This window comes from Cucurbita pepo, chromosome LG04, assembly GCF_002806865.2.
Source record: "Cucurbita pepo subsp. pepo cultivar mu-cu-16 chromosome LG04, ASM280686v2, whole genome shotgun sequence".
Classification (NCBI taxonomy): Eukaryota; Viridiplantae; Streptophyta; class Magnoliopsida; order Cucurbitales; family Cucurbitaceae; genus Cucurbita; species Cucurbita pepo.
The window spans coordinates 9,958,149-9,983,310 of NC_036641.1; the positions used below are offsets into that span (position 1 = coordinate 9,958,149).

Below are 25,162 nucleotides of genomic sequence, written 5' to 3' on the forward strand. Positions count from 1 at the left end.
AATTAAATCTTCTATTTATTTTCGCATCCAATTCCATTTAATTATCTTACAATAATGAACTCAATAAATATATATTTATATAAATTAATTGTTTATCCATAATTTCTAATTTTTACTTTCCTATCGGGATTCTAGCCTTTACCCTTCGTGGTAGTTTTGGCTCAGTATTATAACACATAGGGCTTCATTGCTACTGCAATGCTTCGCTAACGCTGGGCTAAATTTTGAATCTTTGTGTTGACGGTGGATGAAAATTCCAATTCCGTAGGGATTCAGTGCTATGCCCCCACTGAGTTTTGAAGGGGAAAAGGAGAGTGAGCCTATCCAGTCCTATGCCCCACTGACCAGACCTTCATTTTTGTCATCCTTCTCTTCAACGGTTGACAGCGCTTCACTGCTCAAAAGGTTGACAGCGTGACGGATTTACAATAATGTAAGATTCTTTCCAACTTCCTTTCCTTTTCACTATCAAATTCAATCACCGCACTTCCTGGAGCTTCTCTTCCTGTCTTACCTAGTTTTGCGCCATACACTATTTGCTTTGAATGTGAAGAAACCCAGAGCCGCTTCTTATTAACAACCTTTGTACTTCCATGGATTCTCGTGTAAATATCATGTCTTTCTTCATATTTTTATCCTGAGAGAATTTTGGGTTTTGGGGCATGGGTATAAATTTGATTCTCCAATCTATTTCTTTCCACCCTTTGAATTATCTATCTGTTCTGAGGTGAAATATGACTGCTTAGTTTGAATCCCACTGAAATTCTTGGTCTTTACATAAATGATGCTTGATGGAGGGATGGCTATGCCCTTTTATGCACTGAATTGCCCCGCACCTGTTCGACGAAATGCTAACGAAAGCATTACTCGCTTTAGAAGGAGATTAAACCCGTATTCATCTCTACAGATTTTCTCTGTTGTTCAAACGGATGAGAATGATAACTTACCAGTGTCCAAGAAGATATCAACTCCAGGGAAGTCTGTGTCAAAAGGTCGAGCTCCTAAGCCGCTTCTTGTCCAGCCAAATACCGTGGGTGTCATAGGAGGAGTATCGGTTATTTCTACTCTACTTTTCTTGGAAAAGCTCGTGTGGTGGAGCTTGAAGGATGGACAACAGAGTATACCATTTGTTGTCTGCAGCGATCCAGCATTAGGCAAAGGGATCCCACCTCTCACTTCATTGACTACATTCCCCGCAAATTCTTCTCAACATGCTCAGACTGATGCTCCCATCATCGAGATTTTGAAGCAAAAATGCGTGTTTCTCGAGCAATCTGGAGCTCGGTGCCTAATTACACCTTGCCATCTTTCACATAGGTGGCTTGGTGACACAAGTTGTAAATTACCTTTCCTTCATGTGGGAGATTGTGTTGCTATGGAGCTTAAAGAGGCTAAGCTTAAGCCACTTGAAGCAGGGAGCAGTGTCCGGATTGGGCTGCTTGCGACTGATGCAGCTATAGTGACTGGTTTTTACCGTGAGAGACTACAAAATCAGGTTTTGTAAATACATTCAGATCTATTTAGTAATTGATTCCAGAATTTGGTTCTGATTTCATTTTGTTTCTTCAGGGCTTTGAGGTTGTCTTGCCAGACGAAGCAACCATAAAGCATATTTTAGTTCCTGCAGTTGAAGCTTTGAACAAAAGGGATCAGGAAGGAGCAAGAAATCTGTTGAGGATTGCTGTTCATATTCTTTTGATAAGGGCTGTGAATATAGTAATACTTGCTTCTGATGAATTGCTTAATCTTCTTCCTCCAGATGATCCTATTCTGAAGAAATGTATTGACCCCATGGATGCGTTGGCCAGAGCAGCCATTAAATGGTCTAGATCTACAGGAAACTTACATGAGAAAGCTTAGCCTTTTCTCTCTTGTTCAGAAGCTGCATCATTTATGTATTCTTAGATAAGAAAATTGGAGCTATCAATGGCTCAAAACTAGAAGCTCTACTTTTTCCCTTTGGTAGAAACTAGTATGTGAAGAATATCCACCTGCTGCATTGTATTTTCAGACAATGAAACAAGAAGAATTACAAGGATTCTGCCTCAAAGAACTGCAATTTGTTTGCAAGGAACAATTGAATATGTGCTGTCAATGCCATTGCCCAGAGCTATGCAACTCGAACTAGCCTCACTAGCCTCAAAAGCCAAAATGCTACATCAAACTCAGCCTGGAAGGTTGATTCATATGAGTTTCAGCTTCATTTTCCATTGTCTTGATAAGCCCAAGAGGAGATAAGTTGATGAGCGATTGCATAAGGGCCAGGAAAGAACATGGAAGCAAGTCCACTATCTTCAGCGTTGATATCAGCAGACTGACTGTGTCTGCTTTCGACTCCGTTGCACAGTTGTTCGACTTTGGCTGCTGCAGATCTTTGCGTCTTCTCGTAGTCGCTTAATGTTAAAGCTTTCTTCACATCTTCTCTGGTGTGCCATTGGGCGTCTGTACACAAAGTTTCAACCAATTCAGATCCATTCAAAGTGAACGAGAATTTCAAGAGGAGTTGTCTTAGAAAGAAAACTAGAAGTGGCGACATTGTAATGCAAATAATGTGAACATTAGTCAATATACCTTCTAACTCAGCCTTGTCCACCTTGATATCGAGCGATTTTGCATACGCAAAGAACCCAACCATCAATTGACATGGCATTGTGCTTCGTCCAACTGAGAAAGAATTTCAATTTAAACGAAGATTCAAACTGATGGCCTAAAAGAGAGATTACAGATATATATATATATATATCTCGATGAGAAACATGAAAAATGAGCGTTTTTTCTTTCGAAAGTACCAACAGATAGTGCAAAGGTGTGGTTAAGAAGCTGTACTTTCAGAATGAACAGACCTGGCCATGGCTGAGAACTGTGATAGACCACCTTTCCAACTTCAATACCAGTCTCTTCCAATGTTTCTCTTATCACAGCTTCTTCCAAGCTTTCTCCAGGCTGATGACAATTACAAAAGCAAATGAATGAATTCTCTAGTTCATGAAATACATGTAACAAACAAGCCCACAGCTAGCAAATATCGTCCTCTTTGAGCTTTTCACTTTGGGCTTTCCCTCAAAGTTTTAGAACGCATCTATACCGTCTATACTAGGGTGAGGGTTCCACATCCTTATAAGGATGCTTTGTTCCCCTCTCCAACCGAGGTGGGATCTCACAATCCACCCCTCTTGAGAGCCCAACGTCCGCATTGGCACACCGAGCTCAAGCCCACCGTTAGCAGATATTGTCCGCTTTGGGTTTTTCCTTTTAGGCTTCTCTCAAGGTTTTAAAACACTTCTACTAGGGAGAAGTTTCCACACCCTTACGAGGGATGTTTTGTTCCCCTCCCTAACTGACGTGATATCTCACAACACATGATATCGTACTACAAAAGTTTAAGGTAATAAATAAACTAGTTATATTCATTAGTGCTAGAAGTCTAATTCTACCAAATGTATTTCTATCATTCTTCTTGCCATTGGCAAAGAAAGGTACCTCCATAAAACCAGCCAAGCAACTCCATTTTCGGGGCACATATCTCGATTGCCTGCTTAAGAGTGCGCGGTCGTTCTCCTGGTCAATGACTAACATGATAACAACCTGCAATGAACAAGATTAATACATAGCCTTCAGCATGCAGAGGTTCAGCAATCATAAAAGCAAAGGATTATGATCTCACAGGATCGACACGAGGAAAAATCCTCAATTTGCATGACTGATTGGAGCATTCCCTTCGCTTCCCAGCTTCCATTGGGACTGTCCTTTCTCCACAATGCCCACAGAAACCTGATGTTCTATGCCAATCTAGCAAAGCCCTGCCCTGAGCAATCAATCGAACAAACCAGAAAGGTACGCACAGATTCAACCACATTTTAAGTAATTAAGAAGTTTGAGAAACGATGTTCATACTCCAAATTGAAAAACCAATTCTGAGCACTTACATGACCAGCAATAGCCAACTGTCCCATTGCCCATGTATCCGACCAATTCGTGGCTACCATGAGCATTCGCAGCTCGATAAAATTGAGCTTCCTTTGACCCAATTCCGCATCCAAATTATCCGCGACAGAGAAATCAGTGGCCCAATAAACAGCATCGTCTTCAACAGAAGAACCGAGATAAACCAACAAATCTTCTGTTACCTTCGACCCAGACAAGGCCAATAGACTTTCGCAATCAGCCAAGCTGATCCAACCCAGGCCCCACCCAGACGCCAAACCACCGTTGCTCTTACCACCATTGCAAGAAACCAACGGCCAGCCCTTCCTGAAGGGCAAAATTTTGAAATCTGGTGAAGATAGCAAAGGGGTTTTCGCCAGAAGCTTCGATTTCAGCGATTCGAACGACGAATCGGGTGAAAGGGGATTTCCAGGTTTGGGGGTTTTGGATCTTATAGGGTTCCGCGCAAAGGCATGTGACTGTAAATTAATGGACATGGAAGGGGTTCCGGTGGAGGAACAGAAGGTTGCTCCATTGAAGGAGGAGTTAAACGGCGGGAAGAAACGAGACGAAGCAGGAGGAAGACGAAGCAGTCGTGAAGTCGATTTGGATACAGTGAGGAATGTTCTTGCGCCGTTCGCCATCAGAAATCCAAGGCGATCAAAATTCAAAAAGCAGTTTTTGTTCATTCTTTTGAACTCTACGTGGTTATGAGGTGTCCAATTCTCCTTCACAAATCCCCTCACTTGAAAATTCACCAACACCACCAACGTCATCCAACCAACAAAACAAAACAAACAAAACAAGCCTACTTCAGTGAAGCAAAGAGAAGCAAGAACAATGGATGAACAAGTTGAGGTAAGAATTTTCCATGATAAGTTAATTGGAATCTCCAAAATAAACAAAATCTTGTTTGCAGCCACAAAATTAGAGTTGGGTTTGACTCAGAATTTGAGGGTAATTATTAGAAGGGTGTTTTCCATTAATGTCCATTGAAGTGGGGCATCTGGTTCTTATCTATTTTAACAACTTATTTCTTTGAGATTATGAGTCTTATCTTCTTAGGAACCTGCCTGCTATTCACACAGATTCTGAATCTTTAACCTTTCCCCCTGCTTCAATCTCATTTCAATTTGATTTTGTCCACATCTCATCTCATTCAGTTACGTTCGAGACAGACAGAGAGTAGCATTGAGGATTATTAGGAGAGAGCTCATGCTCAAAGTGAATAATATCATACTATTATAGAGAATTGTAATTTCTAACCAAGTAACGGCTGTGTTACAATGATCGAGGAGGAAGTATATGGGCCTATTCTAAGTGCTTACATTATTATTGTTAGTCATTAAAAGAAAGAAAAAGGCAGCATTTTGATAGGAATCAGATGCCAAGTAGGCGATATAATCGCATAAACAGAGTCTTCCAAAATTCCTTCTCGCTTTAAACTGCAGCACCTGCAGCGCCCAGAGTTGTATTACAGACCCAACTGAGCTACAGCATCAAATATTGTAATTGATATGAACTTACCGAAATCTCTTGGCGTTTTGCATTTAAAACACTCTGCCCTGCTTGCATAATTATGCACTCCGCATCCCATTCTGTAGAACACAACATTATGGTTTTGGGTAAGGAATTTGAAATGTTGTGTAGGTGAAACTAATGCAGATTGTTGAGTGTGCGTACCTTGGGCAAATCCAGTCTCCAGATTTCCATCCAGGCGGGATAGTTGCATCAGATCCATACTGATAGGCAGCACAGTGAGGAGGATAGGCGGACTTAAACGCACCACATTTAAAGCAGTTGGGGCGGCTAGCGTAATTGTGAGCTCCGCAAGTGAGGGTGGTGCAGTACCAGTCCCCGGGCAACGCCTCCGTGTTGTTGTAAGTGTAAGTTGAAGGGTCTGGGCCTCCATACTTGGGGTAAGCGCAACGATGGCAGGCTTCTCTTTTCTTGAAGTTTACGTTCTGGCAAGCGTTGCATATCCAGTCTCCTGATGACCAGCTCATTCCAAAATAAAGAACTCAGCTTTGATGAAGAAAAGGAGATTTAAATTTTGGTATTGTTTGGTGGGGGGAATGGGGTGTTTATATAGTTCTTCAAGTTCTTGTAGCGTTGGGGTCCATTTTTTGGTATTTTTCTTTCCTTCCTTTGCCTTTACACAATTGGTTCGATTCCTGAAGTTGAATTTTTTTTACTTTTTGTTTTTGTTTTTGTTTTGAGTTTCATAATTGATGAAGTTAGGGTTATTTATGGAAGTGTTTGATTTGAAGTTGAGATGCTAAGTAGGAATGGCCTCTAGAAGTGGGGAATTATCAAATTCCCCATCTACTATGTTTATTATTTTTTATATATTCCATGCACACTATTATGTAGTATAATATATTTTCATCACTACCTACCTATCTAGAATAGAACAAGTCACCCGTCTCAATCTATTTCTTTTATTTATTATTAGATATGTTTCTTTTACTCGGCATGGGCCTCGAATAGAGAGGAGATTTCTAGTTAGATATATGGAACTGGGGACGAAGGAGAGTCGAGATTTCTAGCTTTTGTTTTAAATATTTGTGAGCGTTGTGAGTTAGTTTGAGTGCATCTCAACTAATCTTACAAGACAATTATTTGTTCTTGTTACATTTGATTATCAAGAAAATAGGTAGGATATTAAATTTTAAGTAGATGACCATGTGAACTCCATCTCAATATTAATGAGGTAGGGATGATGAGAGTTTACGTAGGAAGTGATAGCTAGCTAGCTAGCTGCAGATCAACGCACTATAAAAACTAATGAATACGATGTCTTTGTGTTGGATGACGTTTGTTTGGTCCAACTGGGACGAATAAGCCTTCCCCATGTAGTTTCATTACAAAATAAAAAGAAAAAAGAGGGGTTAATTAAAAAAAAAAAAAAGAACTTGTTTTCTCCAAGAAGTTGTTTGTTGGGGTATTATTAATATAATTGCCCCTTCCTATTTTCTATTGGAATCTATTCCTATTTATTAAGTGCTCATCCATCAACCCTCCAAATTTCTCTTCCTTCAATAATTTAATTCAACAAAAAGATGGCCACTCCTATTGCTTAACTCATATTCATGCATATTCGATTTTCAGTGAGATGGACGACGATATGTAATGAATCAAAACAAATAATGTTTACTAGCGATGAGGTTAGAATGTTACATATACGGTTAGCAATAATATTGATATGACATGACATGACATGTCTATTAATATTTCAATTTATCCTATCATATCAAGCTAAGTTTACGATAAAAAAAAATATTTATTTAATGAGTATTCTATATAGGTGAATCGTGTAAACGTCTTAAAGTGAATGAAAACATAAATTTGATATCGAACTACTTTAATAAATTTATGTGTCCGGTCAGATTTTGAGGTTTATTACCGACTAATAAAACCATATTTTTATATAAAATTGAAGAACTAAAATAAAATATTTAAAATTTTATAGATATTAAAATAGAATTAAAAAGTTTTTTTACGCAAAATAGTTTGTTTAATTGATGAAATTTATATGATGTTTTAATTTTTTAAATGACAATACTTTGACGCTAGGAGGAAAATAATATGGATTAAATTTAAGAAAAGTTGAAAATAATTAAATTGGAATAATTGGGATTGCGGCGAACCGACGCTGGGTAGAGTTCATGGGTCAGCGGGAGAACTTTACAGAAATATCAATTTTTTTTTTTTTTAATTTGGGAATATTTATAAATTTTATCGTCTCCAAAAATATCTATATATTTATTTATTATCTACATGTGCATGCATGTAGGTAAGGGAGCTATTAGTAAATATAACAATGGTACACGTGGCGGTCGTACATTGGGTTGCTAAGTTTGACCCAGCATTTGATAAGGAAGAATAAAAAATAAAAAGAAAAAAGGTAAGGACAAAAATGTAATAACCAGAGAGAGACAAGGTGAATATTCCAATTAAACATGAAAACCTTAGACAAATGCCCTTTCATTCCAAAAACTCTTTTTATTCTCTCCATTTTAATAATTTGTAAAAAAATAAAATAAAATAAAATAAAATAATTGAGTGTTTTTAAAAGAAAAGGCAAACCCCTTTAATAATACTTGGAGAATCCTCATCCCAACACTTGAAAGCAAAGATCCCTTTATATATTCCCTCAATCTGAATATTCCAATTTTCCATTTCTTATTTGGCTTTTCATATCCTTAACCCCTATTTTACCCTTTCTTTATATGTAATTTAAATATATTAAAAAATAATTTAAACTCCAAAACTAAATTAAAAATAAAAAATAAAAAAATCAATTTCTAATTGGCACTTGTCTTTGGGGGGTAGGGTCCGTACAACTACATTTCAAATAATAACGACCCTTATCTTTTGCGCTTTGGATTTCAATGATTCGACGGCTCTCGATGAGTCTGTCAGCGGTTATGCCATTAGTTTTCTTTGTCAGAATGATTCATTCGGGAGTTAAGCCGGATTCTTATACTTTTCCTTTTCTATTCAAGTCTTGCGCGAAGCTAGCCTCCTCCCATGGAGGGAAACAGATTCGTGCGTATGTCTTGAAGCTTGGGTTTTGTTTGATGTGTATATTCATAATTCGCTCATCATCAATGCCCATTTGGTGTTTGATCAAAGTAATTTAAGGGATGCAATTTCTTTTACTGCACTAATTGCGGGTTACGCTATGTGGGGTAATACGGATCGCGCACGGAAACTGTTTGATGAAATGCCTGTTAGAGACGTGGTGTCTTGGAATGCTATGGTTGCTGGCTATGGGCAAACTAGTCGATCTAAGAAGGATCGTTAATGTTTGAAGAAACGAGGAAGGAAAATGTCACCCGTCTCTGTTCTTTCTGCTTGGAAACTCGACACGCTTTTGGATTGAAGATTTTGGGCTTCATTCGAATCTTAAGCTTGTTAATGCACTTATTGTGATCTTCAGACTGCTCGTGAGTTGTTTGACGATATGCCTGTAAGGGATGTGGTCTCATGGACTGTAATGATCAGAGGTTACACTCACATGAGCAGCTATACATGTTTATATAATCATAAACTTCGATTCTGCCAGCACCTCTCTTTGGACGAGTCTGGTCGATATGTATGCTAAATGCGGCAAGATGGCAGGTTTTCCGATCATACGACACTTCACTTAATTTTGCATGTAAACTCGGTTGCCGATCATGTAATTGTAACCTGCTATAAATTTTTATTTAAAAAAATATATCCAAGTATAGTTCCCAACAGTAAACTCTTCCTCCACAGTGGAATTTGAGCCTGTGGCTGATGAACAAACTACATCTTGTGAGAATCAGATGCAGCCAAAGCTGGTATGCCCTTTGTGCCGAGGGAAGGTAAAAAAGTGGGTTGTTGATGAGCATGCTCGTCAGTTCATGAATGCAAAATCAAGAAGTTGTTCTTGTGAGACATGTAACTTCAGTGGAACCTATACAGATCTTAGGAAGCACGCAAGGAAGGAGCATCCTCTTGTTCTCCATCAGAAGTCGACCCAGAACGACAGCATAATTGGAGACGACTTGTGCGACAAAGGGACCTGAGAGATCTTCTTAGCACACTACAATCATCATTTGGAGAGGATAGGGTTGATGATGATAGTATTTTGCCCATTGATGATGGGGGCTGGCTCACAGTTTTTCTCCTTATTCGAGTTTTTAGACCTGAATCCGGTAGAAGGAGCAGCAGTTGGTCTAATGTATCTAGAGCTGGAGAGCAACCAAGTTATAGGAGGAGAGAGTTATGATTGGGAAATAGGATCATCTTCCAGAGACGAAGATAATAACTCTTCAGACGTTGGATCAGGATCGTCGAGGCATCAAGATCGCACACAGCGACAGGCAATTTCCCACATGGAAAGAAAGATGGAGGCTGTTCCTTGCTGCCTTTATCATGCGTTCCGTTGATTCTGGATCAATTCTGGTTCGAATCTTGTAATTTACTGCACCTCCAGTCATTTAATCTCTTTCTAATTTTCAATAAAATTACTCTGTTTTCACAGGAAATGGTAAATTCAACCTGGACCATCCATCTTCTATGTCAGCTCCTTGGATATCCAGCCTCAAAGAAACAAACACAAAAGGAGATTCTTGTTTCGATGATGGATATAATGGAATAACTGAACAAAGAATATTTGGCGGTGTATCTTCCTACACACTGGTATGTAGCCAAGTATTTTTTGGTTCATATTATAGCTCTAAGCTACATGAACGCTATATAAATGCAATCTGTTAGCTAAATGTGTCTCTTAGTTGAGCTCAATTTCACTTTTTCAGGTTCAACAATGTATACTTGAATCATGAAAGATCACCCAAAATGTTAGAAGGGTCGGGATGACTTCTAACTGGTGAGATTTTATCGGTTGGTTAATTAAGCAATAATCTAAGTAAGTTGTAGTTCAGTGGATGTTCAAACTTCTAACTTATTAGTTAAAATCATATATTAAAAAAAAAAAAACTATGCTTTACTAATGCATTTGAAGGATTGTTTAAAGTTCATTCCTGCCCACCAATCAAGGAGTGTCACATGATTATCTACATATTCAACAAATCATGTCTTTACCCATCTAGCAACTTTAATAAATTGGAGCAATCCAAACAGAAATTATTTTGGGAAATTAGGGTGGCCCACTCATAAAACACAACTCTCTTTAATATATAATTAAAAAAAAAATTAATTGTGTATTTAACAAAATTTTTACCTTGGTAACTATTTTATTTTTATTTTTAAAAATTATGTTTTAAAAAAAAAAACTTGTTTTTTGTTTTTGTAATTTGACTTTTGATTCAAATATTTTTTTTAAAAAATGTAAAATTGATGGCAAATGCATTGAAAAAAAAAAGCATAAATTTGAGAAATAAAATACTAAAATTACTTAATAATTAATTTAAGCTTAAAAAAAGTTTGAGGAAGTAATTAGAAGGTTTGAATAGGCTGGAGTTGTTTTATTTTACCCTAACAAGTCATTTTCCAAACAAAACCATATATTTAATTATTTTATTTAGCAGAATGAAGCACAATATTATTTATTTGGGTGTGCACCAAATCGAACGTCTGGGAGCCCACCTATTCGTTTATCTTCTTTCTCATTTGCCACTTTTATATTATTGATGTTTCTGTTAATAATTTCTTCGAAATTCCTGAGCTTTTTCTTTTTCCCATCTCGCCGGAGATCGACCCTACTTTCTTTTATTCCTGTTTTTTCTCCGATGGGCAGAGAAGGGTAAGGTAAAAAGGGAAGGGAAAGTAAAAGTTAGGAGGTTTTCTTTCTAGATTTTCAAGTTCAGATTCATTCAGGAGAGATATTCTTGCGAGAAAAGAAAAGAAAAGGAAAAAAAATTGAAGATGGGAGCAGAGAGCACCTCGGAAACGACCCCCGTAAGTGGAGATTGGAACGAGAAATACGAGACCCAGGTGGTGTTGAACGTTTATGATCTCACCCCTGCCAACAATTATTCTTATTGGTTTGGTTTTGGGATTTTTCATTCGGGTATTGAAGGTGATTTTCGTATCTGCTTATGCCCTCTCCCCCCTTTTCTTATCTTCCTGATTTTGTTTGGTGTTTGGTGCACTCCTTATGTTTGTTAAAATGCATCTGATGCTCTGAAGAAAGATTGTTCAAACCTTCCTCCTTTTTCTTTTGGAATTTCTTCAAGTATTTGGTCTACAATGGAACTGAATCAAAACTACAGAAGATTGATTTTAAACATCTTGTGTTGATGAATGAACTCCGAATCATCTTCCATTGTCTGGATTGGTTGATCTAAAGCTGGTTCTGGATGTGTGGAACGTTTTCAATGAGGTGTTGCAAAATCTTTTCTTGTAGTTGCCATTGAAATATCCGAATCATCAGGGTCAGCGAAATCAGATTTTGTAATGTGGGTTGTTCTTAGAATCTTCCAACTGTTGTAGATCTTGTTTTCTTCTCTGATTAGCCATTGAATATTTGGAGAGAAATAGAATCTCTCAAGTTCTGTGTGTGTTTCTGTTTATGTTTATGTTTGTTTTAGGGATAAGAGGGGGTTTGGTGTGATCTCATCATGTTTTTAGGATTGAAGCATTTTTGGATCAAAAGAAAGGCTTCCAACTGATGTAAAACTTAATTTATGTATGAAAATTCTTGATTATAAGTCAGAATTTTCAAGTCAATGTTATGGCTATTGTGAACCTAACGTGTGAATTCATTTAAGTATGTTTGGTGTTGCCCACAGTCCACGGTAAAGAGTACGGATTTGGAGCTCACGACTTCCCTGCTAGTGGAGTTTTTGAAGTAGAACCAAGGAGCTGTCCGGGTTTTATATACCGATGTTCTGTCACGTTGGGAAAACTTGATATGCCTCCCTCTGAATTTAGAACGTTCATTGAAACTGTTGCCTCTGAATATCATGGAGATACATATCATCTTATTTCCAAGAACTGTAATCATTTTACTGATGATGTCTCAAGCAGATTGACTGGGAAACGGATACCTGGATGGATTAATCGGCTCGCTCGGATGGGTAACAGTTTTATCCATTGAGCTCTCTTTGATTTCTTCCCAGCACACCATTGTTCACTTCCTTTGCATCCATCTTTGCATTGAATTGCTCTTGCCATTATGTTGATGCCATTGAAACCTATATACTGCTCCTTTTCTAAGAAAACTTGAATAGAAACTTTGTTTTTTGCATACTTTTCTGCTTGAATTGATTTTCCTTCCAAATATGTGAAAGAAAAGTGATGATGGTTTGTTCCTTAATTGTTCCATTCTCAGTCTTTACTATGATGCAAATAAAAGAACGAATGATGATAATTTACTGTTGTAACTTCACTCAAACAAGTTTGATGGGCATGGATGTCGCCTGTTTGACATCGAACTCGGTCTCTGCATGCATTTGCAAGCGTAAAAGTGAATTCTGCTAATTTCTTCTGGTGAAAACTTCAGGTGCTTTGTGCAGTTGTTTGCTACCTGAAAGTCTTCAAGTAACTACTGTCAAACAATTGCCCGAATACCACGAATACTCAGGTTTGTGGTCTTTTACTTGGATGTTTTATTTTTCCTCCTTGGGTTGATCTAGAACCTTTGGTCTGATGCAATACGTATGTAGTTAAAAACTTGAATCCAACGAAGTATGCTGTTATAAGCATTACCATTTGGGGTTTGTTTCCTCCAGAGGAAGAATGTACCACCGGGTCTCCGTCGCTCGACACTCGACTGGTCTCGGCAGAAATTGTGGAAGATGAAGATAAGCGGCTGCTGACAATATCAACTGGAATCACAGATGTTGCTTTCGTCCCAGAATCTCACAAGTGAAAGAGAGCAGAGAGGCAGGTGTCTTGTATTGCTTGCAAATCGCATCTCCCATGCCCGCGCCTAATGATCTTGTCTCCATTGCAAAAGTAAGAACTGTTTGGCTTCTTTGTATTAAATGTTTGGGAGTAGAATTGTTTTTATTCCGTAGATAGTGTTACTTCAGCTTTAATTGGCCCAAAGAGACATCGAGATCACTTTGAATGCTGTTTTGCTTCCATATCCTTTGAAATGATCACAGTATTGCCTCGATTTGCAGAACAACTCTCAGTTTCAATGTTATATTATGAGTTAAGTTACATATTTGATCTCTGATACATTCTTAATAAATGTGGCATAAGAAATAACATTGAGCTTTTTCTATGTCTATTAAATATCATCATAAAAAAACATCAGATATGGCAGAAAAATCAAGTTGAAAATGCAATGATTGTTAGAATGTTAAGAAGTTCCTAAATATTTTTAGAGCTCAAACATCATATACATACAAATTAAAGTTCATATATTATGATCCCAAGGTTGGTTAGTAAAATAATTCATGTAATAGTTTAAGTCTACCCTAGTAGATATTGTCTGTTTTGACTCATAAGTAATATTTAAAATGAGAAAACTTTTCACACCTTTGCAAGGAAAGTTTCATTCTCCTCTCCAATCGATATAGGGTCTCACAATCCACCCCCTTAGGAGCCAGCGTCCTTGCTGATAAGGAGCCAGCGTCCTTGCTGATACGCCACTCGATGTCTGGCTCTAATACCATTTGTAACACCAAAAGTAGATATTGTCCATCACCATTAGCCTCATGATTTAAAACGCATTTGTTAGATAAAAGTTTTCACACCCTTGTAAGAAATGTTTCATTCTCCTCTCCAATTGATGTAGGATCTCACAATTCTCCTTTATAATCTAGTGCGATAAAAAGCTTATAACTTCAAGATAAACATAGTATCATACGGATTATCAAAAGGAATTTTCTCATTCATATAATAATGTGAGGAAAGTTCAATATAATCAGATTCATCGTTCATCTCACAATAGTTAAGGTACACAAATTTGAGACAAAACTGTCTGATGGAATATGAAAGTAAGAACATGAAGCAAAACAAGCAGGAAAATGATATATAGTGAACACTCAAGTGTGGGATAAAGTAATCCAACTTCCATGGGTCAGGGTATCTCTGCAGGTTCCAATCTTGGTGTAAAAACCATATCAAATATAGGTTCAAAAGGAATATAATATATATATATATATATCACACCAAATCTGTTCCCAGTAAACTGTAGGGCAAAGAATTTGTCTAAACATCATAAGTAAAGATGGTGCAATTTGAAGGGCTTTCCCTTCCTCCTCCCTCTATAGCCCCAACTTTGAAGTTAACCAGGCGCAAACCTCATCCATCTCTTCAGGAACTGTGTAGTGCCCAAGTCTGTAAACAAAACACGACTCGATATCAAACAACACGTTACTTAGTTTCTTGATTTTAACACACACACAAAGTCACATACGTGTTGTAGGATTTAAACGTAACGTCTTGAAATCCACATGAACGTAATGCCTGTGAAGATTTCTCTCCAAATTTATAAAGAACCACATCATCAACTGCAACACGTTTCACACCAAACCATTATCAGAAATGCAACAAGCTCAAATTTGTAACGTAATATTCTGCATGAACAATTATAAATTCATAAATACCTTTTCCATGACATAGCAAAACAGGCAACGATCCCGCTCCACTATTACTAGCTTTCATCTCTTCCATCTTGCTCTTCAAGGTCCTGGAATCACCACGATAACTCGTTAAATGAAGCTTTGTATTGATTATAAAAGGATCAAAGATTGTCCAGATGACAAAATTAAGAAGCCAACTTTGAACATGGAAGCCAGCCACTAAGCCCCACAACTGCACTCAAATTGGCTGGATAAGGATTGCCATTCCCATATTTTCCCAGTGAATGGCAGGTCGCCGAGTAAAGCGCAGTAGCTGCTCCCATACTGAACCCTCCTACAGCAAGCTTAACTGTAAAAAAGATTACAGCACAATCAGTAGAAAAAGCAAAAACAAATAGTATTTAGAAGGGTAAGAGAAACTTACTGTCAGATGGCTCTGTTGATAACAAATATGCAACGTGAGCGGCTGAAGCATCCAACCCCTCTAAATCATCTGGACCATCTTCTGAAAGATCTTCCACATCAAACCCTGGTTTAACAAGAACATCAGTCTTGAATATATAAGATATCAGTCTTGATGCTCTTGTTATTGTAAAATACATGAATAACAACTAGACTTTGCAGCATGGAGATCCCGGTTCGAGCGACGTTGAATAATTAAAGGAAAAGGGATTTCAGTAAAGCTTACAAGCAGTGGAAGGAAAGCCACCAAATAAAGCAATTGGTCGAGTAGGTGCAGTTGGACATATCCATTTAATCTGCATCAATAACTCCAAGCTTAAATTCATCTTCCCACCATGGAGAATAGCAGTGTAAATGCTTGTAAATAGTTTGATAAGCTTCATATTCTTACATTTGGTAGGGGAAGGGTCTCCAAGAGCTGCGACCAGCTGTCGAACAAAATCAAAACATTTCTGAACATAATAAAAACAATTAAGAAAAGAACAGAAAGAAAGAAAGAAAGAAGAAAACCTTGCGCCATTATCACCAAGACCATGAAGCCAGACAACAGTAGCTTGGTGTCTTCCCTTGGGCCTCACTACGTGGGTTTTACCAAACTCAATTGCCTTTCTGGCAGTTTTAACACCTGAGGAGACGATGATACAATCAAGCAACAAAGTTCAAGCTTCCACAAAGCAATATAATGTAAAGAGAAGAATGCAGAGGGATAAGTCCATTGACCAGAGACAACGGAAGAGCCAGCAAAACTCATATTCGCAGTACAAACGGCCAAGTGAACCGCCACCTGAAGAGATTGCCTCAGAATGGATCCTGCCGTAGCTACCTATGCCAAGAAATGAGAGGTGTTGGAATTGTTTTGAGAAACTTGCTGAATTAGAAATCATCCAAGGACCAAATCTCCTCAAACACCATCCAAAAACAATGCAACCACGCCCACTTTAATCCAAGATTAATGATTCATTTCATCCTTTCGACCAAAATTTCCATGATTCAGTCCCCTTTCAACCATCCAAGGAAGAAAGAGTTGAGAATGAGAGAAGAGGAAATGCAATAATAATAGAAACTATCTCAAATTTCAAGAGGTCGTTCAAAAATAAATGCATTTCAACCCAACCCCATGAAATTACAACAATTTTTCCCGTATGACTAAATCCCAAGAGCAGCAAAAAAGAACCCCACAAAGTCCTCAAAGAAACCACCAACAGAACACAACCCAAGATTCAGAAACGACTTCTCACCATCCCCAAAGAGAAACCAAAAAACCAAAAAAAAAAAATGAAGCCTCATGTATTTCATTCAAAAAAATTCAAGAAAACGAATCAAAAGAGGAAAAACATCAACAACCCATGAAGAAATAATGAATCTGGAGGCAGAAACCAAAAGGGTATCGAGGAGGAAGAAAGTGAACCTGGGTGGAGGAGCCCGAAGTGGGTGTGCTTCTGGCTATATTTTCTTGTTGTCGTCGCTGTAGTGATTTGATTGTATCTCTTTCTACCACTCTGTCTCTATCTCTCAAAGTTTCGTTCTTTTTTCTTTTCTTATTTCTTTTCTTTTTCCTTTTCTTTTGGAGGGGTTTGTGGCGTGTCCCCGCCACGCCCGGTCCGCACTTGTAGTTTTAATTGGCATAGCTGCAGCACTGGGCTGGGGAGTGCCCAACTTTCTCCTCTCGGCCTCTCGGGCCCCCTCCCATCGCCTACGTGCTACACTTGGGCCTTAACCTTTCCCTCTTCCGTCCCCAAAACGGTATCACATTCACAACCTTCGCCACCTGGCGTGTATCCTTATCTCTTTGCATCTGCCGTCCTAATCTTACAACGTTTTAGTAACGCTCTTTGTGTTCTGAAAAACAAAATGTAAGAACTCGGCCCAACTTAGATATAAAATTAGTTCCAATTGATATCTCAAACTTTCAACTTACAGATTCATAATCGAGGATCCAACTCAATTGGAGATTCAGGGTTGACTTTTTATATCTAAAATTCTCGTGGGATAACTATATGATTATATAATTGACTTTTATGTTCTTCAATTGATCAATCTCTTGCCGGTAGAAACAATTGTCAAGGGACTAAGCTCCATTAATTGACTTGATTATAGATATTAGGAACCATAAATCTCTACGAATCTTCACAATGATATGTGCATAAACTTTTACGGTTTTGCTTCTTAGATCCTCAAAATACCTTATATCAATAGAAATAATATTTCTTACTTATATACACATTATCTTTTCTTCTTTTTTAATCCAATATGTGACTATTTCTCTCAATAATCTTTAACGATATACAAACCGTTGCCGAAAATGCTTGAAAATACACGATAAGAGGATGTTGAAAAACGTTTGTTTTAGTTATCTTGGGTGTATAAACGAGATACACATTTTCCTTTCACATGAAAACGCCTATGGTCATGCCTTTAGTTGCCCCTCAAGCAGCTTTTCAATGAAGCCACCACCACTACCACCCCAGCTTGCTTCATTCATCATTCATCACTTTTGTCAACTCTTGGGATTTCAAATCTCTTCTCCCCACGCCATTTTTGGCTCCTAAAGCAAAGCTTGATTCTCTCCTTAACTGAACAAAACCAATGGAATAGCATTTGTATATAAGAAGATCTCCCATTCCTTTCTCCTTTCATTCACCCCCCCAACACTACTTCCCCTTCACAATGCATAGGTCTTCAAGCACGTCGCGAAACTTCGACGAGTACTCGGTCGACATGCCACCGGGTTTCACCAGCTCCCCACCATTCAAGAATGAAGCTCCTGATCTGTTGCCACTGTTCAAGATTGATACCCCCAAGAAAGAAATGGGGCCACATTTTAAACCTCCTGGGCAAAATGCAGTTCATCTCATTCCTCTCATTCTGCTTCTCTCTGCTTTAATCCTCTGGATTTGTTCATCCAGGTAAATTTTGAGTGCACATCCATAATGTAACTCATTACTGCTTTATGATTGTTGGTTCAAATAAAACTGCACTCATTCTTTAAGAATGAAAACTGAAACGTGTATGATACGAGGAGTTGTTGGCTTGAAAGCAACAGATACAAAAGGCATAGCAATATGTATGAAGTTTATAACAGATTTAGGAGAATATTGTTTGAAAAGAGGCAAAGTTGGGTTGATTATGATCTATGAAATTGGTAGATCAGGGAGAGAGATTAACGTGTTTCTCAAGGTAATTTCAAGCTTTAAACGCACACATCTCCAAACTTTGCCCTCTCAACAACACCTCATTTGCTTTCACCCTACTCAACCTCCACATTACACAACTACTTGCTTCACTCAATCTACTTTCGGTATTTTTGTAATACCGCAAGTCTACCGTTGATAGATATTGCCTCACGGTTTTAAAATGAGTCTACTAGAAAAAGGTTTCAACATCCTTCTAAAAAATATCACAATTCACCCCTTTCAAGGCCCAGCGTCCTCCCTGATACACTGTTCGGTGTTCACCTCCCTTCAGGGTCGAGCATCCTCGCTAGTACATCGTCCGGTGTTCATCTCCCTTCGGAGCTCAACGTCTCCGTTGGCACACTGCCCAATGTCTACCTCCCTTCGAGGTCTAGTGTCCTTGCTAGCACACCGCCCGTTGTCCACCCCCTTTGAGAATCGATGTCCTTGTTGGCACATCATTCGGTATCTGGATCTAATACCATTTGTACAACTATGAACAAATTTTTTTTATGAAAAAGAGAATAAAAAAAAAAAAAAGCAAGTCTATAGTAAAAGTTGTTGAGTATGACTGTCATAATAGTTAGCATATTTTAGACCTGTTCTTTAGAAAGACAAAGACAAATCTTAAAAAGATTGAAAAAGGGAAAGAAAGTAGAGAATGGATAACAATAATATTACTGATGTGAGCTTCAAACTTACACACCCATTCACAACACCCAACATGTTAAGCCTTCTCATTCAAGTCTAACAATATTCCAATCGTTTTATTCTCTAGTAACACACGATCAAATACAATATTGATATTATAAAATTTGACCCTAAGATAATTCATATTAAACAAATAGATCGTATTAATATACTCAATAAAATGAGTATCTAAATGATTATAAACAATTTATAACAAGAATTTCATAAAATTTAAAGGAATTGATAATAAATATTATGATTTGGTGGCCAAACCTACCCAATTGTTAAGCATTTGCCTAGATGTTTGGTATATGATTTGTGGAATGAAATTTGGTTGTATAAAACATGGAAAGTTTTCATTTTTTTCCTCCACATCTCATTGCATAAATTCCATTTTAATTTGACCTAAAAATTAATTTAATCCATTTTCCTGAAGAACTTAATTAAAACCCAGAAATTTCAATTGGGTATAGTGCTTGCTTTGAAGAAGAGAATGATGAACAGGCAATTTCCAACTCAACAAGCTATTCTTGGGCTGTTTGTTGGCAAGTTGAGCATAAAAACCATACCATTATTCTTTGTTTATTTATTAAGTTTTATTTATTTATTTATTTATAAATAAATATTTGATTTCCATTCTTTTTCTGGGCCTTCTTAGTATGGCCTAAAAATTAAAAGCAAATCACGCTTAATTATCCAATATAAGGACCGACACAAAATAGAAGCACAAATTAGATGGAAAGAAAGAGGGTTGTGACGATCCTGGGATAACAATTTTCTCGCTGCATTTCAAAAGGGTCAGTGAAATTCGTTTCCTTTTGCTTCCTTCAATTCCATCTTCTTTTCGCTTCAATCTATGTTTCCATTTTCAGCACTTCCTTAAATCTTGATGCTCATAATTTTCTTTCCTTCATTCTTTTTCTTGTTTTTGGGGGCTATTCGTTTCTCAGGATGGTGTTTGGTTGCTCAGAAATCGATAATAGACTAATCAGTTTCATGAACTTGTTTTGATGAATATTTTGTGTTTTTATGGCATGATCGAGGAGAACTATTCAAGATTTTGTTCATTTTTCCTTCTCTTTCCCTCTTTCCAGCGAGCAGCCTTACTGAAATTAGTTTGTGTGTTCTTTCATTACATTTTCTGATGAATCGTAAGGGCACTTTTGGCTATGAATTTTCTTTTGATTTGCTTTTATTTGTTCTGCAGCATGGTTTTATGAACAGTATCGATGATGGTGCTGCTTGATGTCTGATATTTTAGCGATTACAAACGGCATTAGTATAAGCAAACACACAAAGAAAACGAAAAAAAAAGAAAGAAATCGAATCGGAGGCTGTTTCGTGTTGCTTTCGATTGGATCAAGACCTGAAAAGACTAAGCTATTTATAATTTTGACATTCCAATGGTAGAATTATAGATGATAAATGGCTTAAACATTTGGGATACTCTCCTTTTCTGTTGATCTTTTATTCCATTTCTCTTTTCATTTACTTTTTGCAGAGTGAGTATGTTTATAAAAACTATAAGTCTTGGAGAAAGAGTTTTAGTTTTCATTCTCATAGTTTTGGACCCTCCTATATTGAATTTTTGAGTGATGGGTAGTCTTTGTACAATTTTTCAGATATTATAAATTTCCGTCCTTTAATCTCGAATGATGTCATTTTAGCTTCAACTCGTGTTTTCTTTAACTCTGATAACAGATTTCGATTAGTAATTTGGGCTACACATCATGAAATTCAAAAACGGGAGTAAGCTGAAAATATTGAGCAAAAAGAAGGTGCCTTTAGGACCACAATGTTCTATGGAAGCGATAAGAAGCAACGGCGCCAACTATATAGTTAGACATGTTAAGTCCAAGGGTGGCAGCAACCATGCTATGGTGGAGCAGGTGTCTCAAAAGGTCATCGTACCCTGCCACACTCGTTTAGATGTTAAAGGGGCTTGGGCTCCTGGTGATGTTGTAGAGGTGTTTGATAACAACTCATGGAAAATTGCCACAATCTCAGAGGTTTTGGGAAAAATGCACATTCTTGTCAGATTACTTGGATCCTCTCAGGAGTTTAAAGTCAGAAAAACCAATATCCGGGTTCGACAGGCATGGGAAGATGATGATGGTGCAAGGGTTATGGTTGGAAAGGTAATATCATCCATCTACCTTTTCTCCACAGTATTACTTTTTGTTCTATTAGGGGTATTAAATTGTAAAACTTATCATATATGGTGAGGAGCTTGTGTCATGATGTCGTTGTTGAGTTCATCGTGTTGCTGAATGAGTATGCACTAATGTCTTTCGGCAACATTCACATTTATGTCTTACTTAGGAGTCATGAACTTGCATTAGCCTTTAGATTATACATTTTAATATACGAAAAAAAAAAAACATCAAAGCAATTTTCTTATCATATTTTCTTGCAGTTTTCATGTGTTGATAACATTATAAGTGAAGAAGTGAATTTTTTTTCTCGCAGGGAAACCAAAATTCTAATGGAGGGAAGCTCCATGCCAATCAACTTTTGAACCACAATCAAAATTCAACCTCTCAAGTTCAGAAGACAAACTCAAGGACCACTCTGTGGAAAAAAGATGACGGTTTTGCTGTTAGGAACAAAAGAATTCAAGATGGCTACAATGTTGGAATTCTGAAGAGATCAACAGATTGCTCGTCTGGAGCATTTTATGGAGCGAGCCATAAAGTTAGATTGATTGAGAAAGACGGGCGATATGTTAAGGTGGTTGCTGCAAATCCAACGAAGTTACCTGAATTGCAGGTAGGTCCTGTTTCATATCTTAGAGATTATCTGGGTGAAAGACATAGGCCTGAATCTCTGAATCGCAGACATGGTGGGCATTTGAAACTGGATGTCAAGGGTAAAGAACCAGTTAGTCCGGTTCGAGAACTAAACGATGGAGATAGCATTATGTGCTCTGTTGGTAGTTGCAGCATCAGTAGTGACAACTCAAGTGAGATGCCTTGTGATGTGTCCACTGCTGTGACTGAACAAATTGCTTGTCACTTCCCTGATGATCGATCACCTCATCATTCGGGATATGAAGGCCACTGCCTTCCTACCAAAGAAGAATTGTCTGCTGAAATTCATAGGTTAGAGTTACATGCCTACCGTTGCACTATCGAGGCATTGCATGCATCAGGACCTTTGAGTTGGGAACAAGAAGTATTGATCACAAATCTTCGGCTTTCACTTAACATATCGAATGATGAACATTTAATGCAGATAAAATATTTAATCTCTGCAGATACCAGAATTCCTATTAAATGATTGAGAAATAATTCTTTTGCTTCTCTTTCATATATATGCTCCACCTCTGTTCTCATAGTGATTACTTCTCTTATGTTTTTACAGTACCCATTTCTGATATAAACTGAATGTACAACTTAGCCGACAATTGAATCATTTTAAGCTCATTAGTCCAAGTCGAGTTTTATGGCGTCATGGATTCATTTTTGCAATTGTATGATGAAAACGTTGCTATAGAATGTTGATCTTCTCAACCATTTGGAAACAACTGAGATATGCTCAGAATAAGAACATTGTCATTCTGTGACTTAGTTTCGAAAAATATGTAGTCATCTTGTAGACAGAGATTGTTGTCTGGAAACAATTTGACACTGTGAGCTATGTTAATTAGAACTGTTTGTGATGACTGAGCCAATGTTTTCATTACATGGCTCCTCACTACATTTCTCCATTTCAGGGTGGTTAAGATCAAGACTGGCGTTGTCTTCTTCTCGATGCCAAGCGATGGCGAATGCCGGGGAGGTTATACTTTAAACCTTTCTGCGGTGCTGTATATCCAACTTGGTACTCGAATTCAACTGCATAGCCACCACACCACAGACAACAAATATTTGGCTTCACATGTTAAACTTGGTAATGTAATTCACTTGACCATGTCACTGATACATCGTATTCAACCATTTGTTTTGAAATTCTTTTACTGTTGGATATTGTTATTACCTGGGATTTGTTTTAGAGTGTACTTTGTTTTTATGGTTTTTTTCCTGCTGAAAACAGCATCTAAACCAGAGGCCTTAGCTTTTTAAGAGGTTCGCCATACTAGAGGTCCCATCTCTAACAGCAGCTGAGATTCAAAGTACCTAATGAAACAGAGGAGCTCTTTCCACACAACCAACCCAGTAGCCCCCATTTGATGATGATGCCTTCCAATCTTCACAATTATGATAGTTTCTCTCTCTTAAACAGAAGAAGATAAACCAACCCACAACCCTTTTTTGGCCAAATACTTTATTCATAAATCAGGACCAAGGAAACAATCTCACAGCTCGAGATAACAAAAAAAGAACAAATTGTTGAGAGAGAGAGAGAGAGGGAATGCAGATTGGCATCTTGAAAAGTAGCCCACTAGTCCTTGTTTTTGCATTTTTATAAAACAAACAAAATGGAAAAGGAGGGAATGAGAGAGAGAGAGAGATGGGTTCTGTTGATGGGAAGGTGAATTGATTTTAATTTTGTCTGTAAGATCGTAGGAAAAAAGGGGTTGATGGGGATGAACCCTACAAGAAAGGCCACAGCATTTATGGGGCACACCAAATCCTCTGCTATTGGCTCATTAGCAACTCTTCCTCATTGGCATTCCCATGTGATCTTGCTCCCTCTGTCACACAGACACTTACACACACAGAGAAAGAGAGAGGTGTCACCTTCCAACACCTTCTCACATTCTGAAATTAGCCTTAGCCTCTGCTTCATTTCTTTATCACAACTTATCATCATCAACAACAATGAACTCAACCAACCCCTTTATATCTATACACAAATTAAGCAAATCCCCTAATTGGATATTGACAAAGACTTCAAAGCTTGCATCTTTTTTAAAAAACATAATTCGATCCTTTGAAGTAAGGGAGAAGAGGTCAGAAAGTCCCATCAAATATTGGTATCTCTCTGTGTGTGGCAAGTGATGGAAGGTGATGGCCAAGGATGTGGTTGTATTTTAGTAACAGTTATAGATTCTTATTTGGAGAGAGAAATGGCTGTTGTTGTTGTTGTCACCTTTTATCTCATCATACAGTGTGTTTATGTAGAAAAACAAAGTAGAAAGTACATGTGGCAGATTGCAGACCTCAACTAAAGTCTTCTCAGCAATGCCACATATCTATTATATATATATATATATATAGATAGATACAAACAAGTAATCATATGACAGTTAAAATAAAAGTTAAGAGGTGCTGCCTGTAAACTGCAGCCCTACTGAGATATGGTGGATCATCTTTGTGCTCAGAAGAAAGAGAAAGAAATTAGTGCATTTAATCAAGAACAGAGCTTAGCCAGCTCTTGTGCTTTGGCATAAGAGCCAATTTTGGGAAACATAAGGCATTACTCTATTGATTAGGGATCAATGGTTGATATTCCCAAGGGATCTCTCTCCCTCTCTGAACACATAACACAATCATGGCTTAGTGAAGAGAGAGACATATCATATGTGAAATAGTACACATGAATTTATTTCCTGTCAAGTAGGAGGAGAGCCACCTCCCTCCCTCCCTCCCTCATTTTGCTCATTCAAAACCTCTTACCTTCTTCTTATTACTTCATATCATTTCATGTTTACAGAAGAGAGAGAGAGAGAGAGAGAGGAAAGAACAGAGAAGAAGACAGTGCCTCTTCTTTTACTTTTTGCTCATGTAATTATCTGATGCGAAGTTGAGTTGTCTTGAGAAGTGTTATTATTTTTTCATTATGTGCAATGGAACCAACGCAAGACGCAAGACACAAGACACAAGACACTTCTTTTCTCTTATATTAACACTTAATTAATCACTTTTTTCTTCTAATTAGGGATTGATTAATGAGAGACAGACACAGAGAGAGAGAGCATGTAAGTAAAGGAGATTTGGGGATTGGAGATTGGAGACATGTAGCAATCATGCCTTACACCACAGGCTTGGAAGCATG

General features: G+C 37.7%; 6 protein-coding genes and 1 long non-coding RNA gene across 13 annotated transcripts; 4 read left to right on the forward strand and 3 right to left on the reverse strand.

Moving 5' to 3' along the window:
* Positions 1 to 201: 201 nt before the first annotated feature.
* On the forward strand, positions 202 to 2,061 carry LOC111793383. 2 transcript variants are annotated; one of them, XM_023675226.1, is made up of 3 exons: positions 202 to 1,495; positions 1,570 to 1,670; positions 1,760 to 1,851. In XM_023675226.1, the coding sequence occupies exons 1-3, from the start codon at positions 782 to 784 to the stop codon at positions 1,761 to 1,763; spliced, it is 819 nt and encodes a 272-aa protein (XP_023530994.1). In that variant the 5' UTR covers positions 202 to 781; the 3' UTR covers positions 1,764 to 1,851. The 2 variants fall into 2 exon arrangements, with proteins under 2 accessions (XP_023530994.1, XP_023530993.1); XM_023675225.1 differs by having other exon boundaries at positions 205 to 1,495; positions 1,570 to 2,061.
* Positions 1,976 to 4,876, reverse strand: LOC111793382 (nudix hydrolase 19, chloroplastic-like). Its single transcript, XM_023675224.1, has 6 exons — positions 3,927 to 4,876; positions 3,665 to 3,805; positions 3,481 to 3,585; positions 2,844 to 2,943; positions 2,572 to 2,664; positions 1,976 to 2,442 (listed from the first exon to the last, which is right to left on the reverse strand). The coding sequence occupies exons 1-6, from the start codon at positions 4,698 to 4,700 to the stop codon at positions 2,201 to 2,203; spliced, it is 1,455 nt and encodes a 484-aa protein (XP_023530992.1). The 5' UTR covers positions 4,701 to 4,876; the 3' UTR covers positions 1,976 to 2,200.
* A 273-nt stretch (positions 4,877 to 5,149) lies between these two features.
* Positions 5,150 to 6,212, reverse strand: LOC111793384 (zinc finger Ran-binding domain-containing protein 2-like). 2 transcript variants are annotated; one of them, XM_023675229.1, is made up of 3 exons: positions 5,608 to 6,212; positions 5,452 to 5,522; positions 5,150 to 5,378 (listed from the first exon to the last, which is right to left on the reverse strand). In XM_023675229.1, the coding sequence occupies exons 1-3, from the start codon at positions 5,928 to 5,930 to the stop codon at positions 5,365 to 5,367; spliced, it is 408 nt and encodes a 135-aa protein (XP_023530997.1). In that variant the 5' UTR covers positions 5,931 to 6,212; the 3' UTR covers positions 5,150 to 5,364. The 2 variants fall into 2 exon arrangements, with proteins under 2 accessions (XP_023530997.1, XP_023530996.1); XM_023675228.1 differs by having other exon boundaries at positions 5,150 to 5,522.
* Positions 6,213 to 9,178: 2,966 nt separating this feature from the next.
* LOC111794006 lies at positions 9,179 to 10,482 on the forward strand. Of its 2 annotated transcripts, XR_002815006.1 has the most exons (4): positions 9,179 to 9,278; positions 9,379 to 9,861; positions 9,941 to 10,098; positions 10,215 to 10,482. It is a non-coding gene; the product is annotated as an uncharacterized LOC111794006 (long non-coding RNA). The 2 variants fall into 2 exon arrangements; XR_002815005.1 differs by having other exon boundaries at positions 9,179 to 9,861.
* Positions 10,483 to 10,975: 493 nt separating this feature from the next.
* Positions 10,976 to 13,531, forward strand: LOC111793062 (deSI-like protein At4g17486). Of its 2 annotated transcripts, none has more exons than XM_023674768.1 (4): positions 10,976 to 11,437; positions 12,150 to 12,437; positions 12,863 to 12,943; positions 13,026 to 13,531. In XM_023674768.1, exons 1-4 carry the CDS (start codon positions 11,284 to 11,286, stop codon positions 13,229 to 13,231), a joined length of 729 nt encoding a protein of 242 aa, XP_023530536.1. In that variant the 5' UTR covers positions 10,976 to 11,283; the 3' UTR covers positions 13,232 to 13,531. The 2 variants fall into 2 exon arrangements, with proteins under 2 accessions (XP_023530536.1, XP_023530537.1); XM_023674769.1 differs by having other exon boundaries at positions 10,980 to 11,437; positions 13,092 to 13,531.
* Positions 13,532 to 14,186: 655 nt separating this feature from the next.
* Positions 14,187 to 16,917, reverse strand: LOC111793061 (acyl-protein thioesterase 2-like). 3 transcript variants are annotated; one of them, XM_023674767.1, is made up of 10 exons: positions 16,768 to 16,905; positions 16,080 to 16,178; positions 15,870 to 15,984; positions 15,751 to 15,787; positions 15,586 to 15,655; positions 15,322 to 15,426; positions 15,096 to 15,246; positions 14,922 to 15,004; positions 14,732 to 14,825; positions 14,187 to 14,652 (listed from the first exon to the last, which is right to left on the reverse strand). In XM_023674767.1, the coding sequence occupies exons 2-10, from the start codon at positions 16,108 to 16,110 to the stop codon at positions 14,580 to 14,582; spliced, it is 759 nt and encodes a 252-aa protein (XP_023530535.1). In that variant the 5' UTR covers positions 16,111 to 16,178; positions 16,768 to 16,905; the 3' UTR covers positions 14,187 to 14,579. The 3 variants fall into 3 exon arrangements, with proteins under 3 accessions (XP_023530535.1, XP_023530533.1, XP_023530534.1); XM_023674765.1 differs by lacking the exon at positions 16,768 to 16,905 and adding an exon at positions 16,704 to 16,722; XM_023674766.1 differs by having other exon boundaries at positions 14,234 to 14,652; positions 16,080 to 16,182; positions 16,768 to 16,917.
* A 2,930-nt stretch (positions 16,918 to 19,847) lies between these two features.
* Positions 19,848 to 23,301, forward strand: LOC111793060. Its single transcript, XM_023674764.1, has 5 exons — positions 19,848 to 20,019; positions 20,430 to 21,360; positions 21,692 to 22,323; positions 22,938 to 23,113; positions 23,258 to 23,301. Exons 2-5 carry the CDS (start codon positions 20,953 to 20,955, stop codon positions 23,284 to 23,286), a joined length of 1,245 nt encoding a protein of 414 aa, XP_023530532.1. The 5' UTR covers positions 19,848 to 20,019; positions 20,430 to 20,952; the 3' UTR covers positions 23,287 to 23,301.
* The last annotated feature ends 1,861 nt before the right edge of the window (positions 23,302 to 25,162 follow it).

Excerpts from the sequence above, each read along its gene's own strand:
- LOC111793383 (XM_023675225.1), top strand. The coding sequence starts at position 782 with ATGATGCTTGATGGAGGGATGGCTATGCCCTTTTATGCACTGAATTGC. Across the intron at positions 1,496-1,569 it reads GTGAGAGACTACAAAATCAG|GGCTTTGAGGTTGTCTTGCC; the intron begins GTTTTGTAAATA and ends TTGTTTCTTCAG.
- LOC111793382 (XM_023675224.1), bottom strand. The coding sequence starts at position 4,700 with ATGACGTTGGTGGTGTTGGTGAATTTTCAAGTGAGGGGATTTGTGAAG. Across the intron at positions 3,806-3,926 it reads AGTTGGCTATTGCTGGTCAT|GGCAGGGCTTTGCTAGATTG; the intron begins GTAAGTGCTCAG and ends TTGATTGCTCAG. Across the intron at positions 2,944-3,480 it reads GCTTGGCTGGTTTTATGGAG|CCTGGAGAAAGCTTGGAAGA; the intron begins GTACCTTTCTTT and ends AATTGTCATCAG.
- LOC111793384 (XM_023675228.1), bottom strand. The coding sequence starts at position 5,930 with ATGAGCTGGTCATCAGGAGACTGGATATGCAACGCTTGCCAGAACGTA. Across the intron at positions 5,523-5,607 it reads GGAGACTGGATTTGCCCAAG|AATGGGATGCGGAGTGCATA; the intron begins GTACGCACACTC and ends TGTGTTCTACAG.
- LOC111793062 (XM_023674768.1), top strand. The coding sequence starts at position 11,284 with ATGGGAGCAGAGAGCACCTCGGAAACGACCCCCGTAAGTGGAGATTGG. Across the intron at positions 11,438-12,149 it reads TTTTCATTCGGGTATTGAAG|TCCACGGTAAAGAGTACGGA; the intron begins GTGATTTTCGTA and ends TGTTGCCCACAG. Across the intron at positions 12,944-13,025 it reads CGAATACCACGAATACTCAG|TTAAAAACTTGAATCCAACG; the intron begins GTTTGTGGTCTT and ends ATACGTATGTAG.
- LOC111793061 (XM_023674765.1), bottom strand. Across the intron at positions 15,788-15,869 it reads CTTGGTGATAATGGCGCAAG|CTGGTCGCAGCTCTTGGAGA; the intron begins GTTTTCTTCTTT and ends TTTGTTCGACAG. Across the intron at positions 15,005-15,095 it reads GGCTGGCTTCCATGTTCAAA|GACCTTGAAGAGCAAGATGG; the intron begins GTTGGCTTCTTA and ends TGGTGATTCCAG.
- LOC111793060 (XM_023674764.1), top strand. The coding sequence starts at position 20,953 with ATGAAATTCAAAAACGGGAGTAAGCTGAAAATATTGAGCAAAAAGAAG. Across the intron at positions 21,361-21,691 it reads CAAGGGTTATGGTTGGAAAG|GGAAACCAAAATTCTAATGG; the intron begins GTAATATCATCC and ends TTTTTCTCGCAG. Across the intron at positions 23,114-23,257 it reads GGCTTCACATGTTAAACTTG|CATCTAAACCAGAGGCCTTA; the intron begins GTAATGTAATTC and ends TGCTGAAAACAG.